Genomic DNA, 19,680 nt, shown 5'->3' with positions numbered 1-19,680 from the left:
AACACAAACTACTCAAGCGGCCAGTGTGACCGCGCTGGTTAAGGTTGGAAATACCTCGGCGCAGAAATTAATACCGCTGAATATTTGGTATTTCTTAAGGATCATGTCTCGGCGGTGTCTTAGCACAGACTCCAACCAGGGTTGATAACTTTGATAGACAGTTGGTTGAAAACTAGGGAGAGGAACGTGAATTTGGCGCGCTTTTAAAATATTTATTACTTTTATAATTCACTTGTTACAATTATCAAAAATCTTGTTATTAAACGTCATTATTTGTTTCAATTTTAATATTGAACATATATTTAAGTTGGCTATTACGTGTGCTTTTTTCAGTAAATTATATTAATAATACATTCAAACCTGTATTTTTACAGTAAATACCAAATCAGCTCTGAACCAGTTCATATGAACGCCGATGTTCCGTTTTTTCAACTTCAAAAAAGATAACGTTTTCACATCACTAGGAAGTACTGATAAATCATATATTACTTTATTTTTCGTATATTAAAGCAGTTAAAAAGCGAACCCAAACTAATAGAAATGCCGGTGAGTAATATACATCGAGGTATGCAGCCGCAGATGAGTAGTTTCTAAACGAAATGTACAAAAAATAATTGAAATTAAAAACCCGCCCATTTGTTTACATGGATCGCACAGGCCTTTCACTCGGAAATCGAGGAGTTCCAAGCCTCGGTGGGGAACATGGCCATTCTACCGCTACGCACCCAAGTCCGAGGACCAGCGCCCAATGTTGATATTCCCAACGACATCATCGATGAGTCACTTTACTTCTGGAAGTCCAACATTTTCTTCCGCACTTACGAAGTTAAGGTTGGTAGTCGCAGCCGAACAAAGAAATGAGCGCAGAGATAAAGCGTAGCAATATTCCAATTTTCCAATTTTAAAGTAAAGATATTCATTAAGTTTGTAAAATATTTCGAGGCAATTTTCAAGCCTTGCTAAAAGCAATTTAATAATGCGTCATCTCACCGCCTTTATTCGTAGAAATATGTCGTTACAATCAACCTGATAAGGTTCTTGTTTTTCTTCTTATATTTTTGTTAAATGAAATTCCAATTATAAACCCTTCTCTTTATAGAAAACATATAACTAAAAAGGTTCTTTTCAGGCAAATACTTTTTTTTAACATCTTAAATTTGCTTTGAAACTTAGGAACCCATAAACTTTTTGAACACTTTTTTCAACATTCGGGTAGCTCAGGGTTTTTATAAATAATATCTATTGCTTAATAATTACGAAATATATGATAGAATATTATTTCCATATTTACACTTTCCTAACCAACCTACTAAATAACCCCTATATCTACCTTGCATATCTAATCGCAGTCGGAGGTGGACAGGGTGCTTATCTACATCACGCTCTACATCACGGAATGCTTGAAGCGATTGGCCCACTGCACGAGTAAATCGCAGGGTCAGCAGGAGCTCTATACGCTGGCCATCTCCCGGTTCGATATACCCGGCGATGCGGGATTCCCGCTGAATGGAATATACACGAAGCCCGAGGATCCGGAGCTGATGCGTCAGTACATGCTGCAGTTGCGCCAGGAAACCGGAAACAGATTGCTGGAGAAGGTCTTCGATACTGCGGATGGAAAGCCGAGCAAGTGGTGGATATGCTTTGCCAAGAAGAAGTTCATGGAGAAGAGTCTCTCGGGACCGGGAATGTAGATGAATGCATAAGTTATTTCAAAGTTTGTTAACTCCTTTTTTTTGACTGTATTAATTGTAGAGACTCCCTGATAAACTGCCGATTATAGTAAAGTATTAAATCGTTAAATTCCTTGTAGATTTATGTTTATTCATTTATATACACGCTTTCAAAAGCGCATATTCACACTGTAAGCGAACTTAATGTTAAACATTGTTTGCTGAAAGCTAATTAATACTTTATAAAAATCTCACTATATTTATAAAATCGATGGATAGCATTTATTACATATGATTAAAACGATAATTTGCAGGCTCTTACACAATTAAAGCCTTATATTGGTAATCAATTTTTAAAAATGGGTTTTAGCTGCAGATCATTTTCCTTTATGCCTTGTTTTATGTTTTGTTATGTTTCGTGCCAATTAAACATTTCTTCATACATACACACAAATGCACAGCTTAAAATAACTATCAACAAAACAAAAAAAAAAAAAACAAAAAATAGTGGAAAATTACACAAATTAATCTTACAATAGAGCAGGGAAACGCATTCACATAGTTTCACGGAATGACAGCATTATTTATGTACAACAAATACTTGCTAGCGATTTAAGCCTACTTAAACTCCTTGACGATCTCCACGATGCTCTGGTAGGTGCCAGTGACGATTCCCAGCACGGCCACCGACAGGATGAGGATGTTCTTGATGTAGGACCACACACCCAGCGCCTTGGGCACCTGCGCCCGCGTCACAAAGTCGATCAGCACCGGAATCACGAAGGCCAGACAGGTGGAGCACAGTGCTCCGATCAGCGAGATGAACAGATTCAGCTTGGGAACGACCAGCGCAACGCCAACTAAAGAAAATAGTGCACAATGTATAATTACAATCATTAAGTACAGATTATACGGCTTTATCATGGATATTGAATAAAATGGTTATAAGGATATATTCACTTACATGTCATCATAACCATGAAGAAACGAAGGCACACCTGCATAGTAATGGGATACTTTTGGGCGCAGTTATTGGAACGCTTTAGTGGAGGCCACAGGATCTTCATCATCACAAAGAACTGGATGGGGTAGCCCAGGAAAACACCCAGCGCTGCGATCACTTTCACCACCTGCGAGAATCTGCAATGAAAGCAATCAAGTAAATTAAGAAATAAATAAGAATTAACTTTAATGTGCCCTGTTCAAGGGGTCTTGGTTCTACTTACACTTCCTCCACCACAAGATTGAGTGTTATGCTGCCGGCGACCTCCTCGCCCCAACGCACATAGCTCACGAATCCGGTGAAGATGAACAGCGCCGTGGTGAAGAACATCGTGGAGTTGAGGACACCAAAACGGGTGCTAAAGTTCTCCGGGCGGCGCATAGAGTTCCGCAGCGGCAGGATGAGGGCAATGCCCTCGTAGGAGAAGAGGGCGGTGCCAAAGAACAGGGCCAACTGAGCACCGCCCGTGAAGAGGTGCCTGTCCCCGACCGACGGCATGGGTCCATCCGAGAAGGCAATGGTCAGGGTGGCAATCAGTCCAAAGAGCAGGGCCACATTGGCGAACAGCGACACGGGCGAGATGTACTTCAGGTTGGTCATCAGCGAGGGAATCATCGCCGGCAGCAGGGTGATCAGCATCACCATGCTCATGCTGATATCGATGCCGTTCTGCTGGAGCACCTGGAATCATATATTGCATGATATTTTTATAAGCCAAAATGATATTTGTGAAAATATATGCATTTTTATATTTTTAAAAATACTTATCCTGCTTAAAATATATTTAAATAATATTTATGCCTCTACTGATTGGGCCAAAAAATGTGTAAGTGCTTAAACAAGAGTTGTAAGCTCTATACAAATTATGTGATACTCTTCCAGTTTTTTTTAATATTTGAATACTAGGTTCATAAATATGGAGGTAAAGTTATTTTTAAGTGCTAAAACTAATCTTGTACACACTTAAAAAATATCACAGCTTCATTAAATTAATCCAAACTAAATGACAGTTTTTATGTTATGTTACCATATTTTAAATGAACTTTAAATAGTTTAAATTCATATATTTTTTATAATTTTAAATAATATAAAATGTTTTTACTCACCTGGTGCAGATTCTCCGTGATGAAGACAAAGTAGATGGCGCAGAAGCCGAACTGCGTGACGCAGAGGAACATTTCGACGACCAGCTTCATCACACGCGACATTTTCCGTAGTGGGCGTGGCCCGTGCTCGAAGCACTTCTCCACCGTTTCCGGATAGTCGAGGAAGTCAACGCCGGGCGTCCGTTCCACGGCGAGCACCGATCCACGGATGAGCATGCGCTCGCAGTGGACGCACATCACCGCAATGATGGGCAGCAGGATGGTGGCTCCCGCCAGTCCGCCGTTCTTGAAGCAATCGCCCATGGCGAAGAGTCCGGCGCCGACGCTTCCCTTGAAGAGATGCGTGGCCGCCTCCAGTTCGCTGGTTTCGTGGCCACGCCTGCGCACCGGATCGCCGTTCTCGAGATCGCCGCCCTTCTCGGCGGGGGCACCCTTCTCCACGCCCTTCTCCGTGAAGCGCTCCGCATTCTTCTCCGGATTCTTCTCGCTCTGCCTTCCCGTTATTTCCAGTGTCCTTCCCATTTCGCCGGCTGCTTCGATCGCCTTTTGATCGCTGCGCTGCTGCTGCTGTGGATTAAATGGAAAATTTTGAAAAAATCTCTCTCTCTCTCTCTCTCTGCGATTTTCGGCTTCTTCGAGGAGAGCTTTAACGGTACTTGCGTTCTCGCGGAAGAAAGACGGCCAGAGAAGGAGAAGGAGCGAGTGATCAAGCACAGTTAGGTCTCCCTCTCTCTCTCTTTGGCATTATCTTTATCCAAATCTAAACCTTAACCCCAGGTGGGCCAACATACAAATATTGAAAAGTACCGTAGTAAATCAACTTAATTTATAGTCAGTTTTATGGCGAATATAATATAAAAATAAATATTTAAATAATATAACTTCTTCGCTTTTAAGATTAAAAGTTAAAAAGTTAAAGGTTAAAAAGGTACATTTAAAAAACTTTCTTTCTGATAAGAAATATTGTAAGTAACAACAAATAAGAACTGGGTTCAATTTATTAATATGTAAAGTTATAAAGCAATGAATAAAATAAAAAATGAAATGCGTGGCAATAAAAATGCTGCCACATATAATAGTTTTACCAATGGCAAAACGTTAATGAAGTCGCATAAAATACTGAATGCCAATTAAAAGCGCTCAATTCATTATAATTCACATCGCTTGCAGACCAGTTCACATCAATGTCAAAGCGCGTAAAATCACAATCATTTGATTGCTTCCTCGGCGGATTTTTGTGATTTGCAGAAATTAGCATATTTTTAGTGGCTTTGCTTTTAAATTCCTTGCGTTAAAAACACTTAACAAGTAGCAAAAAAAAAAATCTGTAGGTACTACAAAAGTCACGACATTTTTCGCTTAGTTTCTGCTTTGAAAATGCACTTTATTTTACTCATTTATAATTTGCGAGCTTAAAACCTAATTACACTGGAAATAAAAACTGATTACTATCGTGGTGAGTAAACAAAACACTTTCAACAACCGAAGAGCAAGAAAAAAAAATAATTAACCCGTCAAGGCCAGCAGCACTTAATTAATCACAAATCCAGCAAGTAGTATGCACTTCAATGATACATATGATTATTGATTATGCTTATTTTGCAGCATTACTTAATTCACCGATCACTGATTAGAGCGCTACGCATTGAATATCTGAATATCTTATTCAGCCGATCGATCGGCGATGATCACCTGTTGCTTGTTGCGAGTACGAGTACAAGTATCGAGTATATCCAAGTATCGAGTGTTTCTGCGAATATAGGACCGCTCGCGTCAAGAACTCAAACCAGACTCAATGCTCGAGTTGGCCAACAGCGGCGAAAAGCGAAAATTGCAAACGGCAAAAGGCAAAAGTCGGAAGGCAGAAATAAAACAAAAATATATAAATAAAGAGCGAACGTGTGTGTGTGTGAGCGATGCAAAAATGCGCATAACGTTTAACCCCCTGCACTTGCTACGAAATAGAACAACACCCCTCTCGTGGTTTTGAAAAAATATGAATATAAATTATAGTTATAAGTATGCTATAAGTGCATGTTCAAAAAAGTGCTTAAAATAAATTCCAAAATATTTACCCATATATTTTATCAATTTAAATAATAGATATCATTTATGAAGCATAATAAAGTCAAGCTGATCACCTGGAAGTAGTGGGTTAAAATGCGTGGGAGATCGTGGAGTGTGAGATCAGTTCCGATCCCAAAACCCATAATGCATTTCTAAGCGCTATTTGCAACTGGGTTAACTGACTCAAGTGGCTTGCAAATCACTTTCCCCCGAGGACTTGTCACTTTCCAGTGGAAAATTACGGGGGAAATGCATTCAACCGTTGGGTGATAAAAATATAAATACTCGTATATACACCTATGTAATATATAAATAGCAGGCAATCACTCATCGATAAAAGATAAGCTGAGCCGCTTGTCGTCATGGATCAATGATTAATATAAAACTTGAGACTAAGAATATTTCACATTCACAATTCAAATTTCTGAAACAATTAAAAGTTTATTGCACTTTAATAAATACAAAATTCCAGTTTTTTCACTTGTGGTATAGATCCAGTTAAATTAAGAGAATAAACAAAACAAATTAAGGTGGATAAAACATGCACGTAATTGATGTTAATTAATTGAATTAGGTATTGTTTCTAATTCATGCAAATGACTTGTATTAATTGCCCTGCCAGGAAAAATGTTCAATCTATGGAATGGGATTCATGAATTCCGTGTAATTTCATGAGTTTCAGCTTTCCTAGCCGATTTATTTTTTTATCATTAAATAATATACAATTTTTGCTGTTCTTCATTAATTAAAATCGCTTTACTGATCTGTAAATCTAGCACACTAAATTTAAACAGAAAACATTCTGCTCTAAATTGCAATGCTATGGTCGGCATGCGATGTTAGTTTATTTATTTATTATTTACTTTGAAACATTACATAAAACATGACTAGAGTTTGTTTAGAAATTAAATGCATATTGTTTTCCAGCACGTGATTGCAGCAAAGTAATTAGTTTTAACTAAGTGTACTTAAACAAAAATAAATAAGCAACGCAGTTTAATTACTAGCTTTAATTTGTTCAGTAGTTCAGTTTATTGCTGGCAATATTTCGTCTAAAGTAGCTGCGTTAAAAATATATAAAGTGTTACAAAAACTCGGCGTATTTGGTTGCCATTCGTGTTTGCTTATGACGACGTACATTTGTGGGCAGTAAAAATGTTGTCATTCATCATTCAAAGTTAGTTAATTTATTTATTTGCTCGCTGTTCGCTATGCGACTGTATCTTAAGAGTGATTGCGTCACGACATTGAATACACTGATATATTTTGAAATTCTTTTGTAGTGCGGTTCTTTCTTTTTGTTCCGGCAGGAAGTGGTTCGATCAGGTTCAAGGATCCGGTCACATTCTGGATTCCGGAATTCGATTGTCGGTACGGTTTTACACGGCACGTGCCCATTGGATCGAATTCTTGGGCGTAGCATGAATATTTTACAGATATTCCATACACCGCATTCGTGATCGTTACACCTTTACCTTAACCCCCTGAAGCCCCTCGGTACTTGCAATTGGCAGACGCACGGAAATTTACCGCCTTGATTGAAGAAGCGCCAGTTAAATGAATTGCACGGAATCAAAGTTTTCCGGCCGTTTGCTGCATCTCACTTCTTCCAATCTTCCAATCAACCAGTCGATCGATCGATCGATAGATCGATGTTGACGGAATCGGAATTCAGCAATTGGATTATATAAGGGGTACGAAAAACAAATGCATAACAAAACTGCAGGGCCGCTTGAGGGGGTACGATATTTTCCAGATCATAACGAAATCATACTACATTGTTAAACTTTAAGTAAGGTTTATTGTTTAGGAAGTTTGATTAGTTTCTTGTTATGCTGTGTTATATTACCAACTATTAGTATCTCTTTCTAAAATGTTCATATGATCTTAACTATTAAGGTTTATAGTGCGCTCCTGTCTAACGGAATGCATATCCAACGACATTGCCTGCAGTTCCAGTCATCGTTTGAGTTGAAGGTTCGAACGGTTACGATTAGATTGATTTGGTTCGGATCGGATTAGATTAGTGTAATTCCCATACGGGGCGGTAGATATGATTCCACGTATATGGCTCTTAACCAGTTTGCGCCAGATGAAAGCGAAAGTTCGCATACGTAAGAGACATCTATCAGAATACAATTTATGGTTTCTTCAGAAACCGGGTCAATGTCAAAACTAATTTGGAGTATAATTGCGAATTTATTTTCGCTGCCAGATTAAAACAGTTTCGAGCAACCTGTTCCACGACTTTATTAGTATTCGGCTCATTTATTTTATTACCACTTTTATTCGCACGTTTTCTGTGGCGATAAATAGCTGCAAATGATTTGTGACTCAGCACATTTCTAGTGGCACGCAAGTCAGTGATAGCTTAGCTTAAGTACACACATTGAGAAGCGCAGAGAAGGGCGCTCTTTTAATTACTATTAAAAGTATTTAATATTACTATTTTCAAGCACTTTTTTAGTATTTTCTCGTTGGCAAGGGCTTAGCTTAAGTGCATACATTGAGAAGCGCAGAGAAGGGCGCTCTTTTAATTACTATATCTAGTATCTAGTATCACTATTTTCTAGCACTGTTTTTTAGTAACTTGTCGTTGGCAACTCCTTAGCTTACGTGCATACATTGAGAAGCGCAGAGAAGGGCGCTGCCATTATAAAATTAATAATATTAATAATCCGCTCCCTTTTCTAATATCTTTACTATCGAAAATCCATTCCGATCCAAAATTATTGCCAGCCTGTTCTTTCAAGTACTCGAAGCCCCAAAAACACATCTGTCAAGTTCTTGTCATGTTGCGATGACGTCAAAACGAACGTCGCATTGTTTATTCTCACTTAATATCTATGAAAAAAATAATCAATTATAGTAGGTAAAATGCGCTGCACGCTTACTAAGACACAAAAGAAGGCACTTAGCTATATATATAGCTATGTATAGCTATGTTTTTTTTGTTGATGATAAATTCGCAAGCATATTTTGTTTTTATGTCAATAACTAAGCATTAAGATTAATATTAATATAATTGCTTTATGTTTTATTTTTGATACGTGGATAATTATGATAAAATGATGGTCGTTAACTGTTTGCTGTTAGTTTAATGAATATCTTTAAAGCTTTGAGGTTTGGTATATCATTTCGTTTTGATAAATATGATCCTCTGCTATTCCTGTATTGTTCGTGTAAGGCATCTTAACTGATTGCTCATCTCAGAAACTCGAAGATCGTTAAGCATTGTTTTTCTCCTAAAACCGAATTTCTGGTTCATTTATATTTATCATTTTTTTTCGCGCCGGAATCCTGAGTTTGTCGTAAATATGATATTGTATGGTGATTTTGGCGTTCATAAATTATATTTTTGTTACTATTATGTTGATTTAATTGATCCTTTGCGTGTTTTTTATAGCTTGATCTCCTTGGAAGATTACAAGGATGATAATTTCATGCACCTTTTCTACGATGCTGATGATCTTTAGTTTTCGATGTTGCTCTCAATAGTTGGTTTTCTACTCAGTGCACCTCCTCCTCGCCGAAGTGCTTGACAATTTGCTTGAGACTTTCGTAGGAGCCAGTGAAGAAGCCCAGTAAAGCGAGCACCAGAATGACGAGGTTCTTCGCGCAAATCCAGATGCCCGGTCCTTTGTTCAGCTCACTCCTTGAGATCAACTCGATGACTGGCGGAAAGACGAGGGCCAAAGCCGTTGAGCATAGTGCTCCTATCAGCGAGATGAAAAGTCCCAGGGCCGGCACCATTTCCGCGATGGCAACTGCAGGAGAACCTTGTCAGCTATCCCACATTCTAAAATGGTTCCACATGCCGGATACTTACGAGTCACCAGGACCATAAAGGTGCGGAAACCCAGCTCTCCGAGCAGTGATCGTCCTTGGATGCCGCACATTTGCTTGGCACTGGGCCACATAATCTGGATGGCCACGAAGAACTGCAGGGGATAACCGAGGAGAACGCCAGCGGACACCATCAGTTTGACCGACTGGGCCAGTCTGTGGATGATGGGGAAGGGTCTCATATACATATGTAGGTGCCAAAGTCAAGACAGCGCCCACTCACATGGTATCGCCCAGATTGAGGGTCAAACTGCCACCGACCTGCTCGCCCCACTTCATGTAGCCGACGGATCCGGCGAACATGAACATGACGGAGACAAGGAACATGCCCACATTGAGCACACCCAATGGCCGCTCGAACTGGTGTGGCTTTCGCATGGCGTTCTTCAGCGGCATCACCAGGGCAATGCCCTCGAAGGCAAAGATGGCGGTGCCGAAGAAGAGTGCCAGCTGGGAGCCGTTCGTCCAGAGGGCGCGTTCCTCCACCTCCGGCAGTCCGTCCTTGAGGGCATAGTACAGTGTTATGGCCAGTCCCAGGATCATGCACACATTGGCGAACATGGAGACGGGCGTCAGCCACTTGAGATTCGTGATCAGCGAACTGAGCAGCACCGGCACGAAGGCCAGCAGCATCACCAGATGGACATTCATGTCGATATCGTAGGCTTGCAGGATCTTTGGAAAAGGCAATCCAAGAATCCAACATCAGTTTTATCCTAGCTCTTCCCACTGCAGCCACCTCCTCCAACTCACCTGCTTCAGATTCGTGCTGATGAACACAAAGTATATGCAACAAAAGCCCAATTGGGTCACACAAATGAATATGTCCACCAGTCGCCCCATCGTTCGCGACCAGCCCCTCAACTTGGGCGGACCATTCTCGAAGCACTGCTCCACCGTCTGGGCATAGTCCGCACACACGGTCTCTCCCTTGAGATCGCGCATCTTCTTGGAGCAGGCCACCAGGACGTGTTGGCAGTGGATGGACACCACGGCTATCACCACTGTCAGCAGTGGCGCCACCAGGAGACCTCCGTTCTTGAAGGCATCGCCCATGGCGAACAGACCGGGTCCAATGTTGCCCTTGAACAAGTGCACGATGGTCTCCAGATAGCTTGAATTACAGCAACATAGATTCGTAGATCATCTTGGGACTAACTTATGGTGCAGCTGGGTTAGGTTGTCCACTGATGGCTTGGTTCAGTAACTCCACTTTAGTTGGGTTCACGGTTAGTACATGGGTTATAGTCAGTGGTTTAAAGCTGGGATTCAGGATTGTTATATTCAGGTTATGGAGTTATTGGACATCTTAAAGGTTTTGGGTTTCGGGTTTCGAGGATTAACTGGACATTCGGGTTGCTCGATGCTGGTTTACATTTGCATGTTATTCCTTGGAGATTATTGTTAGTTTGGCTATATACTGATGAGTTTGTTTAAAGCTGGGATAATTGGGGTTTTGGCGTTGATGGTTTTTGATACAGGCACATGCATTAACAAATTGCTAGTAAGAAGTCCATGGTTATTATTTTATAGCAGGATCGATGCAAGCAGGGTTATTGTTGCAAGGCGGGTTAGTTGGTTAAAGCAGGAGTTCAGGCTGGATTGAGGTTTATGCTGGGTTTGGTACAGGATAGGATGTATAATATACTCTAATATCTAAAGCTCTTTCAAAGGTTAGTAGGACTGCCACTTGAGTTAATTCGCAGGTTGTTGGTGGGGGTAGGTAGTTGTTTTTAGGTTGGTTTACGGGAAGCAAGCAGTTAGATCGGGCATTTTCCACAATCGGTCATACCTTGTAGGCGGATGGTACTCCGCATCGTGATCCTGTTCCTTCGCGACCTTGGCCACTCCACCTCCACCTGCCGTTTCACCTGTGGAGCCTCCCTCCACAGTTTCCTGTCGCGGAATTGTCGCTGTTTGATTTTTCTCTAGTTGAGTTGGCGCCTTTCGGTTTTATAATACATTGATGATACACATTGATGACAAGAAGGGAAAAATTAAAAACAAAAGCTTACAGTTAAATTAAGAATATGCAACAAAATAAACGCCTTTTTCCTCGAATGCCTGATGGGTTTTAATTGAGCGATGAAAACGCAATCCTCTCAAGTGTTTCCGCCTGTCAATCTCCATGATTAAGTTCATAGACGGAGATCTTATCCGCAGGGAATCACAGATCAAGTCGTGGCAATATATAGAATACCACATGACTTCACTAAGCTAGTGCCCACTGTAATAAATTGAATAGGGGATTTCCATTGCCGATGCGACAGATGGAAAAGTTCCCGCCATATGAGTGATAAGAGTGCCAACGGTTTGCTTAGTCCAATGGCCATAAACTAAATCAAAGCCAATTAAACGGATTCATAAAAGCCCAATACAAAGCAAATTAAATGCCACCTATATCTTTATCTATATATAGTGTCGCCCAGATAAGTGGCCTTTCGATTTTCGATGACACCCAAACGACTGCCAAACAGACCAATAGACCATCAGACCATCAAACCCAGCGATATCTATATCTATAGCACGTGTCGCCTCGAGTTCAATGGGTCCAATTGAAATTTGCAGACAATCTCGAAAAGCTGTTAACATTGTAATAAAATATGGACTCCTGTTAAGGGCGTTGTTGAGCTTTGAAGCATTCAGGGAAATTGTACATTACTCATAGTACATTAATGTTATTTCTTTAATTATCTAGAACAATTGCCGCATTTAATACATTTTACAACGATTCGTGCCTTGCAATAGAATCCCATCACGTTTTCTTGTTATGCATCACAGCAGTCAGCAATAACACGTTTATGAAAAAACCCACGTTCATTCACAATATTTAAATCGCGATCGATAAGTTACTATCAAGGAGTTATGACTGCAATATTGAACATTTCATACATTGATTAAGATGGATGACTGCTTGATTTATTGGCCACTTTGTCAGTTGGACACATGAAGTTGTCGAAAGTGTCACAGTGTTTTTTCAATACCTGTTGCCAGCTACCCAATGTATATATAATATATATATACTATATATATTGTGTATATCTATGGAGGGGTCCAAGTGAATCTTAAGTGTCGTAAATTACGAGCTACTTATCGCCAAACTGATTTTGCTTTCGCTGCGAATCATTTGGGCCTCGTTCAGATTATCGCCGTCTCACATGTGGTATACGCAATCTACTGGAGGACATGGCGCCCCTGACGTATACGTGATATTCAAAAGGGTGCTACATACATAGCGAGCATGACGCCTTGCGCCCTGTGTACATCCAGACATCTATTTCGCTGCTTATCGGCAGTTAAAGTAGTTAAAACAAAGTATAAATTGTTATTGTTATTATCGTGCGCTCGCTGGAAGGTAAAAAATGAAAGCAAAACTTTGAGGAACTAAGATTTCAGGAATGCTATACATTTAGTTCTTAAATAGGGTATTGAAGGAGTCGTTATTTCAAATATTGAGGAAACTACATGGGCGTGGAAAAGGGGGGTGGCAATGTCATACCCTTGAGCGGCTTCCACTTTAATCTAGACCAGACATTTACCGTGGAAAAGCAGACGGTCAATTGAGAGCAGATAACACCAGATAGTCTCTTAGCAATCTGAAGTGCGTGGTTTAGTCGGTGTTATAGTCCACCCGCAAAAACCCCGCTCTGGATGGTCACCCCCTCCGCCACCTCTTAACCGCTCTTAACCCATGGCAGCAGCCATTGGCAAACTGTCAACAGGCCGCAGTGATCTTATTTATGTGCGGTCTCATTTTCCTTATGTTTTTTTTTTTTGTTTGTTCTGTCATTTTTGTACTCTTTGCTTCTTGAATTGAGCAATGTCTTCGAGTGGAAAATTTTCCACCGCCGATGGTGCGTGTGGTTCTGTTGGTCTGTTGATCGCTCTGTCGAGGGTTCACTGCACTTGGAGGCAACACAACAAAAAAAAATTGTTTAATTTCTCCTTTATTAATGTTGCCGGAAATCTGACAAGCTCAAAGGGAACCTTGATTGGCTTTTATTGGCAACGCTTTTGTTCGCCATACAAATGCATTTGGAAAAAAAAGATTTCATGAAATGTGAGATCCACTTTTAACACAGCGAAAGTTGTTACTTATATTACGAGACTTGCATTTTTAAAAATTTATCTTAAAGTTCTCTCTAATATTTACAGTTTGTCTAAAAATTCGTTTACATTTGGAATTTTTATGCTTCGTATTTTATATTTTTTTAATACTTCTTTATATTTCTCTAAAAGTATTGAATACTGCAGATAGTTTAGCTGAGTGTATGCAAGTAAAATAGTGATTGGTGTCTGGTGCAGAACAAGTTCTGACCTTGATCAAGCAAATGCATAAAACTGTGTGATTTTCCATGTTTGATCATTTGCATTTTCAAATTGCAGGCCAGTGTAAACACCTCAGGCGTAACTGGGCAAAATGCAGCAGGGGTGTCTAATCCAGGGGGGTTTGGTTTGGCTGCCATAAATTATGGGCAATCTTTCATCGGAGATAAGTGCCCGCAAATCCATAAATCGAATCCAGCAGATAAGCAGGAATTTCGCACTAATCAATGAATTCGTTAAGCGGAAGTTGATGCCAATATGGAAGGCTAATGGCCATAAAAAACCAGGTCATGTGGGGTATCTTAATTTATTGGATTCATTTAACTTATTTGCTGAATAAAGTAAGGGAAAAACCTTTACTATAATGAATTAGTGCTATTTATCTTTTTCATTGAATTTTTTATTTAAAAAAAACCTTTGTTTTATATGCTTTTTTATTCACTTAACATTAATAAATAATTATCACAAGTCACCTCATTCATTTTGCTCTGTTGTTTATACAATTATTTGCATACTCATTGGGTTTCCACTACGATTTTTATGCCACATTCCATTGCTTAATTGCTGTTATTAAGCTGGCTTATCTAAAATTAACCCGCACCCTCTGAAAATTACCCGCCACGCCCCTGGTTTTGACCAAGAAAAAGGCAACAGCTGTGCTAAAACTTTAGTTGCTTTTTCCTTTGCTTGACTTTGCACTTGAATTTCTTTGGTTTTGCCAAAAGAAGTTGTCTGTGTTTACTGTTTTTTTTTTCTTGTCTTTTTGGTTTTTTGTTTTTAGCTGCGAATTTGAGTTTTTGTTGTTGTTTGACAACCGGCAAAATTAACCCGTTTTTTTTTGTATTTGTGCGTCGTAATTATTTCTCTGTAGGTTTCCCCTTTTTCGACCCTTTTGTTTTTTTCGTTTCACTTTTGGCTTTTTGGTTTTTGCGTTTCGGGTTTTCTTTTTTTAGGCATGTGTCTTAAATTTAACGATTGCAATTTAATTACACACCTCGGCATCCATGTTGTTGCTGCTGTTGTTGTTGTTGTTGTGGCTCTTGATGTTGTTCTTGTCGCAGAAGTCGGTCAATAAAGTAAGCAAAACAAACGAGGCAAACAAAAAGAATCAACCAAAAAAAATGAAGAAACACACACGTAATTTGCCTGTTCTTGATCTTAATGATTTATTTTCGTAGCCTGCATTTGGCCACCGATCTAAATTTTCGTCTTCGGTTTTCCGAGGATGCGGATGCGGTTAGATTCCGATTCCGATTCCGAATCAGAGATTTTGTTGCCTTTGGCGATCTGTGTTCACTGTGTGTTGTGTGTTAATCGCTCCACGAAAAATTCAAGACTGACGACCGGCGACAATCGTTTGGTTATTCGGACGGCCCGCGAGTGGGAGTGAGATAGATGGGCGTGCACTCGCAGAAAAGGGCGCCAACAATGCATGATTTTATAAAATATTAGCACAACTTGTCGGCTGGAGTTGACAATACATATATGCTTCTTAATATGTTTAAATTGAAGATAAAATAATTTACCAAAAAGTTTTTTCGCTTAAACTATAAATTAATTTTTAATTGCATATTTTACTTAATCTATTATTAATTTATTTTTCTAATATTCAGAATATAATTTTTTGCCTCAAGAATTCACTCGGAAGTATATTCTCGTTTTTTTCCAAGTGTAGAAGATGGCAGAGAGCATCTCCTCGCTCTCGCTCACTCCTTCACGGGCTCATTACAAAAAAATTCGACAGATGCGAGTGCAAAAGAGATAGCTGACCACCAACAGGTTGTCGATCAGCTGTTATAATTAAATGGCACAGTGCGCATAGCGCCCAACAGGTGGCGCTGCCGCAAGTGAATGAAGTCAATTAATGAATGAAATAATCTTCAAGTAGAAAGATAACAAACTTGAAACTTTGCTAGTTAATCGAGATGTGGAGTCTAACAAGCATGTAAACTGTATATTTTTGGGCAATTATGCAATCACAATAAAACTAGTATACAAACTATGCTTATTGTATTATAGGAAATACATGTATCCTTATAATTAGTTAAGGTAATTTATTTGGCCAGAAGTCTAACCATCTTCGGGTTACGGACCGTTTAATTTGTGTTTTATTATTATTGATTTGTATAAAAATAAATTAAAGCGGCGGAAGAACAAAGAATTTCAGCAATAAATGTGCACAGCAAAAAAAAACAGGTTTCTTAAAAACAATACAAAACATTTAAACGATCGAAACGTTTTGAATGTATATTACTACTCAACGATGCTTCGTTTTATTTCCATGCACCATTGGTATATTATTAAAATATTATTAATTTCTATACACCATTGGTTTATTATTAAAATATTATTAATTTCTATACACCATTGGTTTATTATTAAAATATTATTATTATTAGTTGGCCATTTTTTTGCAGTGTAGATTCCTCTCCATGCGCTTCTATTGCGGGACGCACGTCAACTATTCGAGGAGATCGCTCAATTGAAGACGGACGGCGACCTCAGAGCCTCAGAACACAAAGAAGCGCCAATTCGACCCTGAAACCCTGTCCCTGGCCTTGAAAATAGATGGGTAGCAAAATTCCATAGATACGAATTCCTATACACATGTGCCACCACCTCACAAGATCGAACATTGTCCTCTGATTTGGCATGATGCGTCTTTTCTTCCAACTTTTTCTGATGCGTGGATGGATGGGTTGATGGTTGGATGTGTGGTTTGAATATAAAAAGATTCACATTTTGGGTCAGCCGACCCAATGACGAATACAATTTAGACAGAACATGTGCGAATCGCATACATATACATACAATATATAGGAGTGTTCGCAACACTCTATCAAAAGCTTATCATCTTTATACCCGTTACTCGTAGAGTAAAAGGGTATACTAGATTCGTTGAAAAGTATGTAACAGGCAGAAGGAAGCGTTTCCGACCATATAAAGTATATATATTCTTGATCAGGATCAGTAGCCGAGTCGATCTGGCCATGTCCGTCTGTCCGTCCGTCTGTCTGTCCGTCTGTCCGTCTGTCCGTCTGTCCGTCTGTCCGTATGAACGTCGAGATCTCAGGAAGTACAAAAGCTAGAAAGTTGAGATTAAGTATACAGACTCCAGGGACATAGACGCAGCGCAAGTTTGTCGATTCAGGTTGCCACGCCCACTCTTACGCCCACAAACCGCCCAAAACTGCCACGCCCACATTTTTGAAAAATGTTTTAATATTTTTTCATTTTTGTATTGGTCTTGTAAATTTCTATCGATTTGCAAAAAAACTTTTTGCCACGCCCACTCTAACGCCCACAAACCGCCCAAAGCTGCCACGCCCACACTTTTGAAAAATGTTTTGATATTTTTTCATTTTTGTATTGGTGTTGTAAATTTCTATCTATTTGCCAAAAAACTTTTGGCCACGCCCACTCTAACGCCCACAAACCGCCCAAAGCTGCCACGCCCACACTTTTGAAAAATGTTCTGATATTTTTTCAGTTTTGTATTAGTCTTGTAAATTTCTATCTATTTGCCAAAAAACTTTTGGCCACGCCCACTCTAACGCCCACAAACCGCCAAAAACTGTCCTTCGCACTTACACTAGCTGAGTAACGGGTATCATATAGTCGGGGAACTCGACTATAGCGTTCTCTCTTGTTTTAAACTGGAAATCTGAAACACACGGAAATTTGACAAAACCATTAAATATATTTTTTAAATGTATTATTTACTTTTCAAAATGCACTAGTAATTAAAAAATATATCCCATGAAATTTATAGGGTATTCAAAGTTCCGCTCGAGTAGAAATACATTTGCTGAATGCATTATAAATTCTTCGATATAAAACGAAAATATATTAATACAAATAAATAAAACGTGTTGGCTAGAAAAATAAAAATGAATTGTTTTCATTTAAATGTCGTCGAACTTCAGCAAATGCTCTTCAATTATTTTTTGCTGCAGAAATATTTGCTCTTTTCAATTTTTATCACAATAATATGAATTTTCTTTTTGAGGGCTGAACATGAAACCATTGGGTGTGCACCTATAAATAAGTATATAGTTTTTTTATGTGACTTTTTAGACACAATTTATGACAAAACGTGAAAATTTTCCACTATCGCGTGCCAACATTTTAAAAGCATTAGACGCATTTTGTTATAGTGCGAATATATTGTTAGAAAATATGTTTTAATTATTTTCTTCAAGTTGATACAACTTGATAAATCATTCCCGAAAATGCAACTATTTATGTATGTATAAGATATGGTAAATTAAATAGAAGGTAGCCCCATTATTGGTGACTTTCGCTTTCAACTTCTTAACTCATCCAAAACCAGTAGTTCTGCTTCTGCCATATATAGACGATATATAATCGTAAGCTCCTATATCTAGAAATATACTTACATATATATGTAAGTACATTTGTGGTACTTTTTGACATGCTTGGCTTCTGTTTAGATCGCCGACTAAAACGAAAACGAGCAATTAAAAATGTTACTTTTTTTATTTAGCTGTCTCTTGGCCAGCGACGGCGGCTCGGCTTTTGTTTATATTATTCAGTGCATTATTGTTATTAAAAGTCATACGGCCAGACCCCCTTTTATTCGCTTGAGGCGTTTTCAAAGCGTTTTGTCAATTGCCGTTGGCTCGAAACGTTAAATGTTTTTTTTAGTGACGCTCCAGTAAGACTACTACTGTAAGTACTGGCAGAGAATATTATTGTCTTAGTGCTGGTAATTACCCACTGGCAGATAGACATACCTGATTTTGAGGGCGGGGTCACCGCCCCTCGGCGAAAGTCACCAACAACAACTCAAAATTACATATGTATGTAGAAAAGCAACGTTTAGCAAAAGTTCCGATTTAATTGCAGAATGCGTAGAAAGTGAAAGATTTGGATTTAGACATTGTCGCCATAACCGAGACGGAATCTCGATCTCCTAAAGCATTCTGCTCCTGCTCCAAGTCACTTCACGCCATTGTCACCGAGTACCCGTAACCGAAAGCGAAATCACGGATTTAATGTCCAAATAAATAGCAAAAGTATAAGTATTGAATTATTATCATTATTCTTCATAAGGTGAATACTTTTTGCTGTAATACTTTTTCTCCCACATACTAATGAGCGATTTCTTGTAATTTATGGCCATGTCCAGCAATTCCATTTCAGTTCGCAGGCAGTTGGCTGTTTGGATGAGCAATCGGATTGAATTGTTGGCTTTTGGAGCCAGTGCGTCCCACTGCCTCCTCCCTTCTCCCTCCTCGGACAAGTCCGACCTGTTGGCCCCACCTCCGGCGCCTAATCCTCCAGAAAGGCAAGCAGCGTTGTCGCCTAAGCAAAGTCGCATGGGGGCCAACAAAAGCTCACCCAGAAAGGCACTGAGCGAAAATTCCACAGACTTGCACTTAATATAACACTTACTTTATATATCACTTGTTATATCAATGTTTTATTTATTTATGGAAAATCAACAACTAAATTATTAAAAATAAAAAGGATAAGACTTGCGTTATCTATTTTCCTTCCACGTACTGTCGCTTCCATCATTTTTCCAGCACTTAACCCTTGTGTGCCCCATTGGCGATTAGATCGGCAATTTGGCATGGCTCGATAACTGTCGCAAGGCCAGTTAAGAAGATGGTTGGTTGGGGCTACCAACTAA

At 39.3% G+C, this 19,680-nt stretch overlaps 3 protein-coding genes across 6 annotated transcripts; 1 reads left to right on the top strand and 2 right to left on the bottom strand.

The window, feature by feature from the left end:
- The first annotated feature begins 447 nt into the window (after nucleotides 1-447).
- On the top strand, nucleotides 448-1,811 carry LOC120455479 (actin-related protein 2/3 complex subunit 3). Its single transcript, XM_039641714.2, has 3 exons — nucleotides 448-546; nucleotides 658-831; nucleotides 1,350-1,811. The coding sequence occupies exons 1-3, from the start codon at nucleotides 541-543 to the stop codon at nucleotides 1,692-1,694; spliced, it is 525 nt and encodes a 174-aa protein (XP_039497648.1). The 5' UTR covers nucleotides 448-540; the 3' UTR covers nucleotides 1,695-1,811.
- A 98-nt stretch (nucleotides 1,812-1,909) lies between these two features.
- Nucleotides 1,910-15,157, bottom strand: LOC120455477 (proton-coupled amino acid transporter-like protein CG1139). 4 transcript variants are annotated; one of them, XM_039641709.2, is made up of 5 exons: nucleotides 15,016-15,157; nucleotides 3,783-4,349; nucleotides 2,900-3,357; nucleotides 2,638-2,813; nucleotides 1,910-2,533 (listed from the first exon to the last, which is right to left on the bottom strand). In XM_039641709.2, exons 1-5 carry the CDS (start codon nucleotides 15,025-15,027, stop codon nucleotides 2,292-2,294), a joined length of 1,455 nt encoding a protein of 484 aa, XP_039497643.1. In that variant the 5' UTR covers nucleotides 15,028-15,157; the 3' UTR covers nucleotides 1,910-2,291. The 4 variants fall into 4 exon arrangements, with proteins under 4 accessions (XP_039497643.1, XP_039497644.1, XP_039497645.1 ...); XM_039641710.2 differs by having other exon boundaries at nucleotides 3,783-4,346; nucleotides 15,016-15,050; XM_039641711.2 differs by lacking the exon at nucleotides 15,016-15,157 and adding an exon at nucleotides 5,475-5,627.
- On the bottom strand, nucleotides 7,014-15,152 carry LOC120455478 (proton-coupled amino acid transporter 1). Its single transcript, XM_039641713.2, has 6 exons — nucleotides 15,016-15,152; nucleotides 11,488-11,639; nucleotides 10,449-10,809; nucleotides 9,919-10,370; nucleotides 9,679-9,851; nucleotides 7,014-9,616 (listed from the first exon to the last, which is right to left on the bottom strand). Exons 1-6 carry the CDS (start codon nucleotides 15,025-15,027, stop codon nucleotides 9,360-9,362), a joined length of 1,407 nt encoding a protein of 468 aa, XP_039497647.1. The 5' UTR covers nucleotides 15,028-15,152; the 3' UTR covers nucleotides 7,014-9,359.
- Nucleotides 15,158-19,680: the final 4,523 nt, after the last annotated feature.

Source organism: Drosophila santomea, chromosome X (assembly GCF_016746245.2).
Source record: "Drosophila santomea strain STO CAGO 1482 chromosome X, Prin_Dsan_1.1, whole genome shotgun sequence".
In the NCBI taxonomy this organism is placed as follows: domain Eukaryota; kingdom Metazoa; phylum Arthropoda; class Insecta; order Diptera; family Drosophilidae; genus Drosophila; species Drosophila santomea.
This window is presented reverse-complemented; position numbering and strand designations above follow the sequence as displayed.

Coding starts and splice junctions, on each gene's coding strand:
- LOC120455477 (XM_039641709.2), bottom strand. Junction 3,358..3,782: donor TCACGGAGAATCTGCACCAG/GTGAGTAAAAAC, acceptor ATATGATTCCAG/GTGCTCCAGCAGAACGGCAT. Junction 2,534..2,637: donor CTTCATGGTTATGATGACAT/GTAAGTGAATAT, acceptor TATTTTCTTTAG/TTGGCGTTGCGCTGGTCGTT.
- LOC120455479 (XM_039641714.2), top strand. Junction 832..1,349: donor TCCGCACTTACGAAGTTAAG/GTTGGTAGTCGC, acceptor ATCTAATCGCAG/TCGGAGGTGGACAGGGTGCT.
- LOC120455478 (XM_039641713.2), bottom strand. Junction 10,810..11,487: donor GAGTACCATCCGCCTACAAG/GTATGACCGATT, acceptor CTGTAATTCAAG/CTATCTGGAGACCATCGTGC. Junction 10,371..10,448: donor TCAGCACGAATCTGAAGCAG/GTGAGTTGGAGG, acceptor CCTTTTCCAAAG/ATCCTGCAAGCCTACGATAT.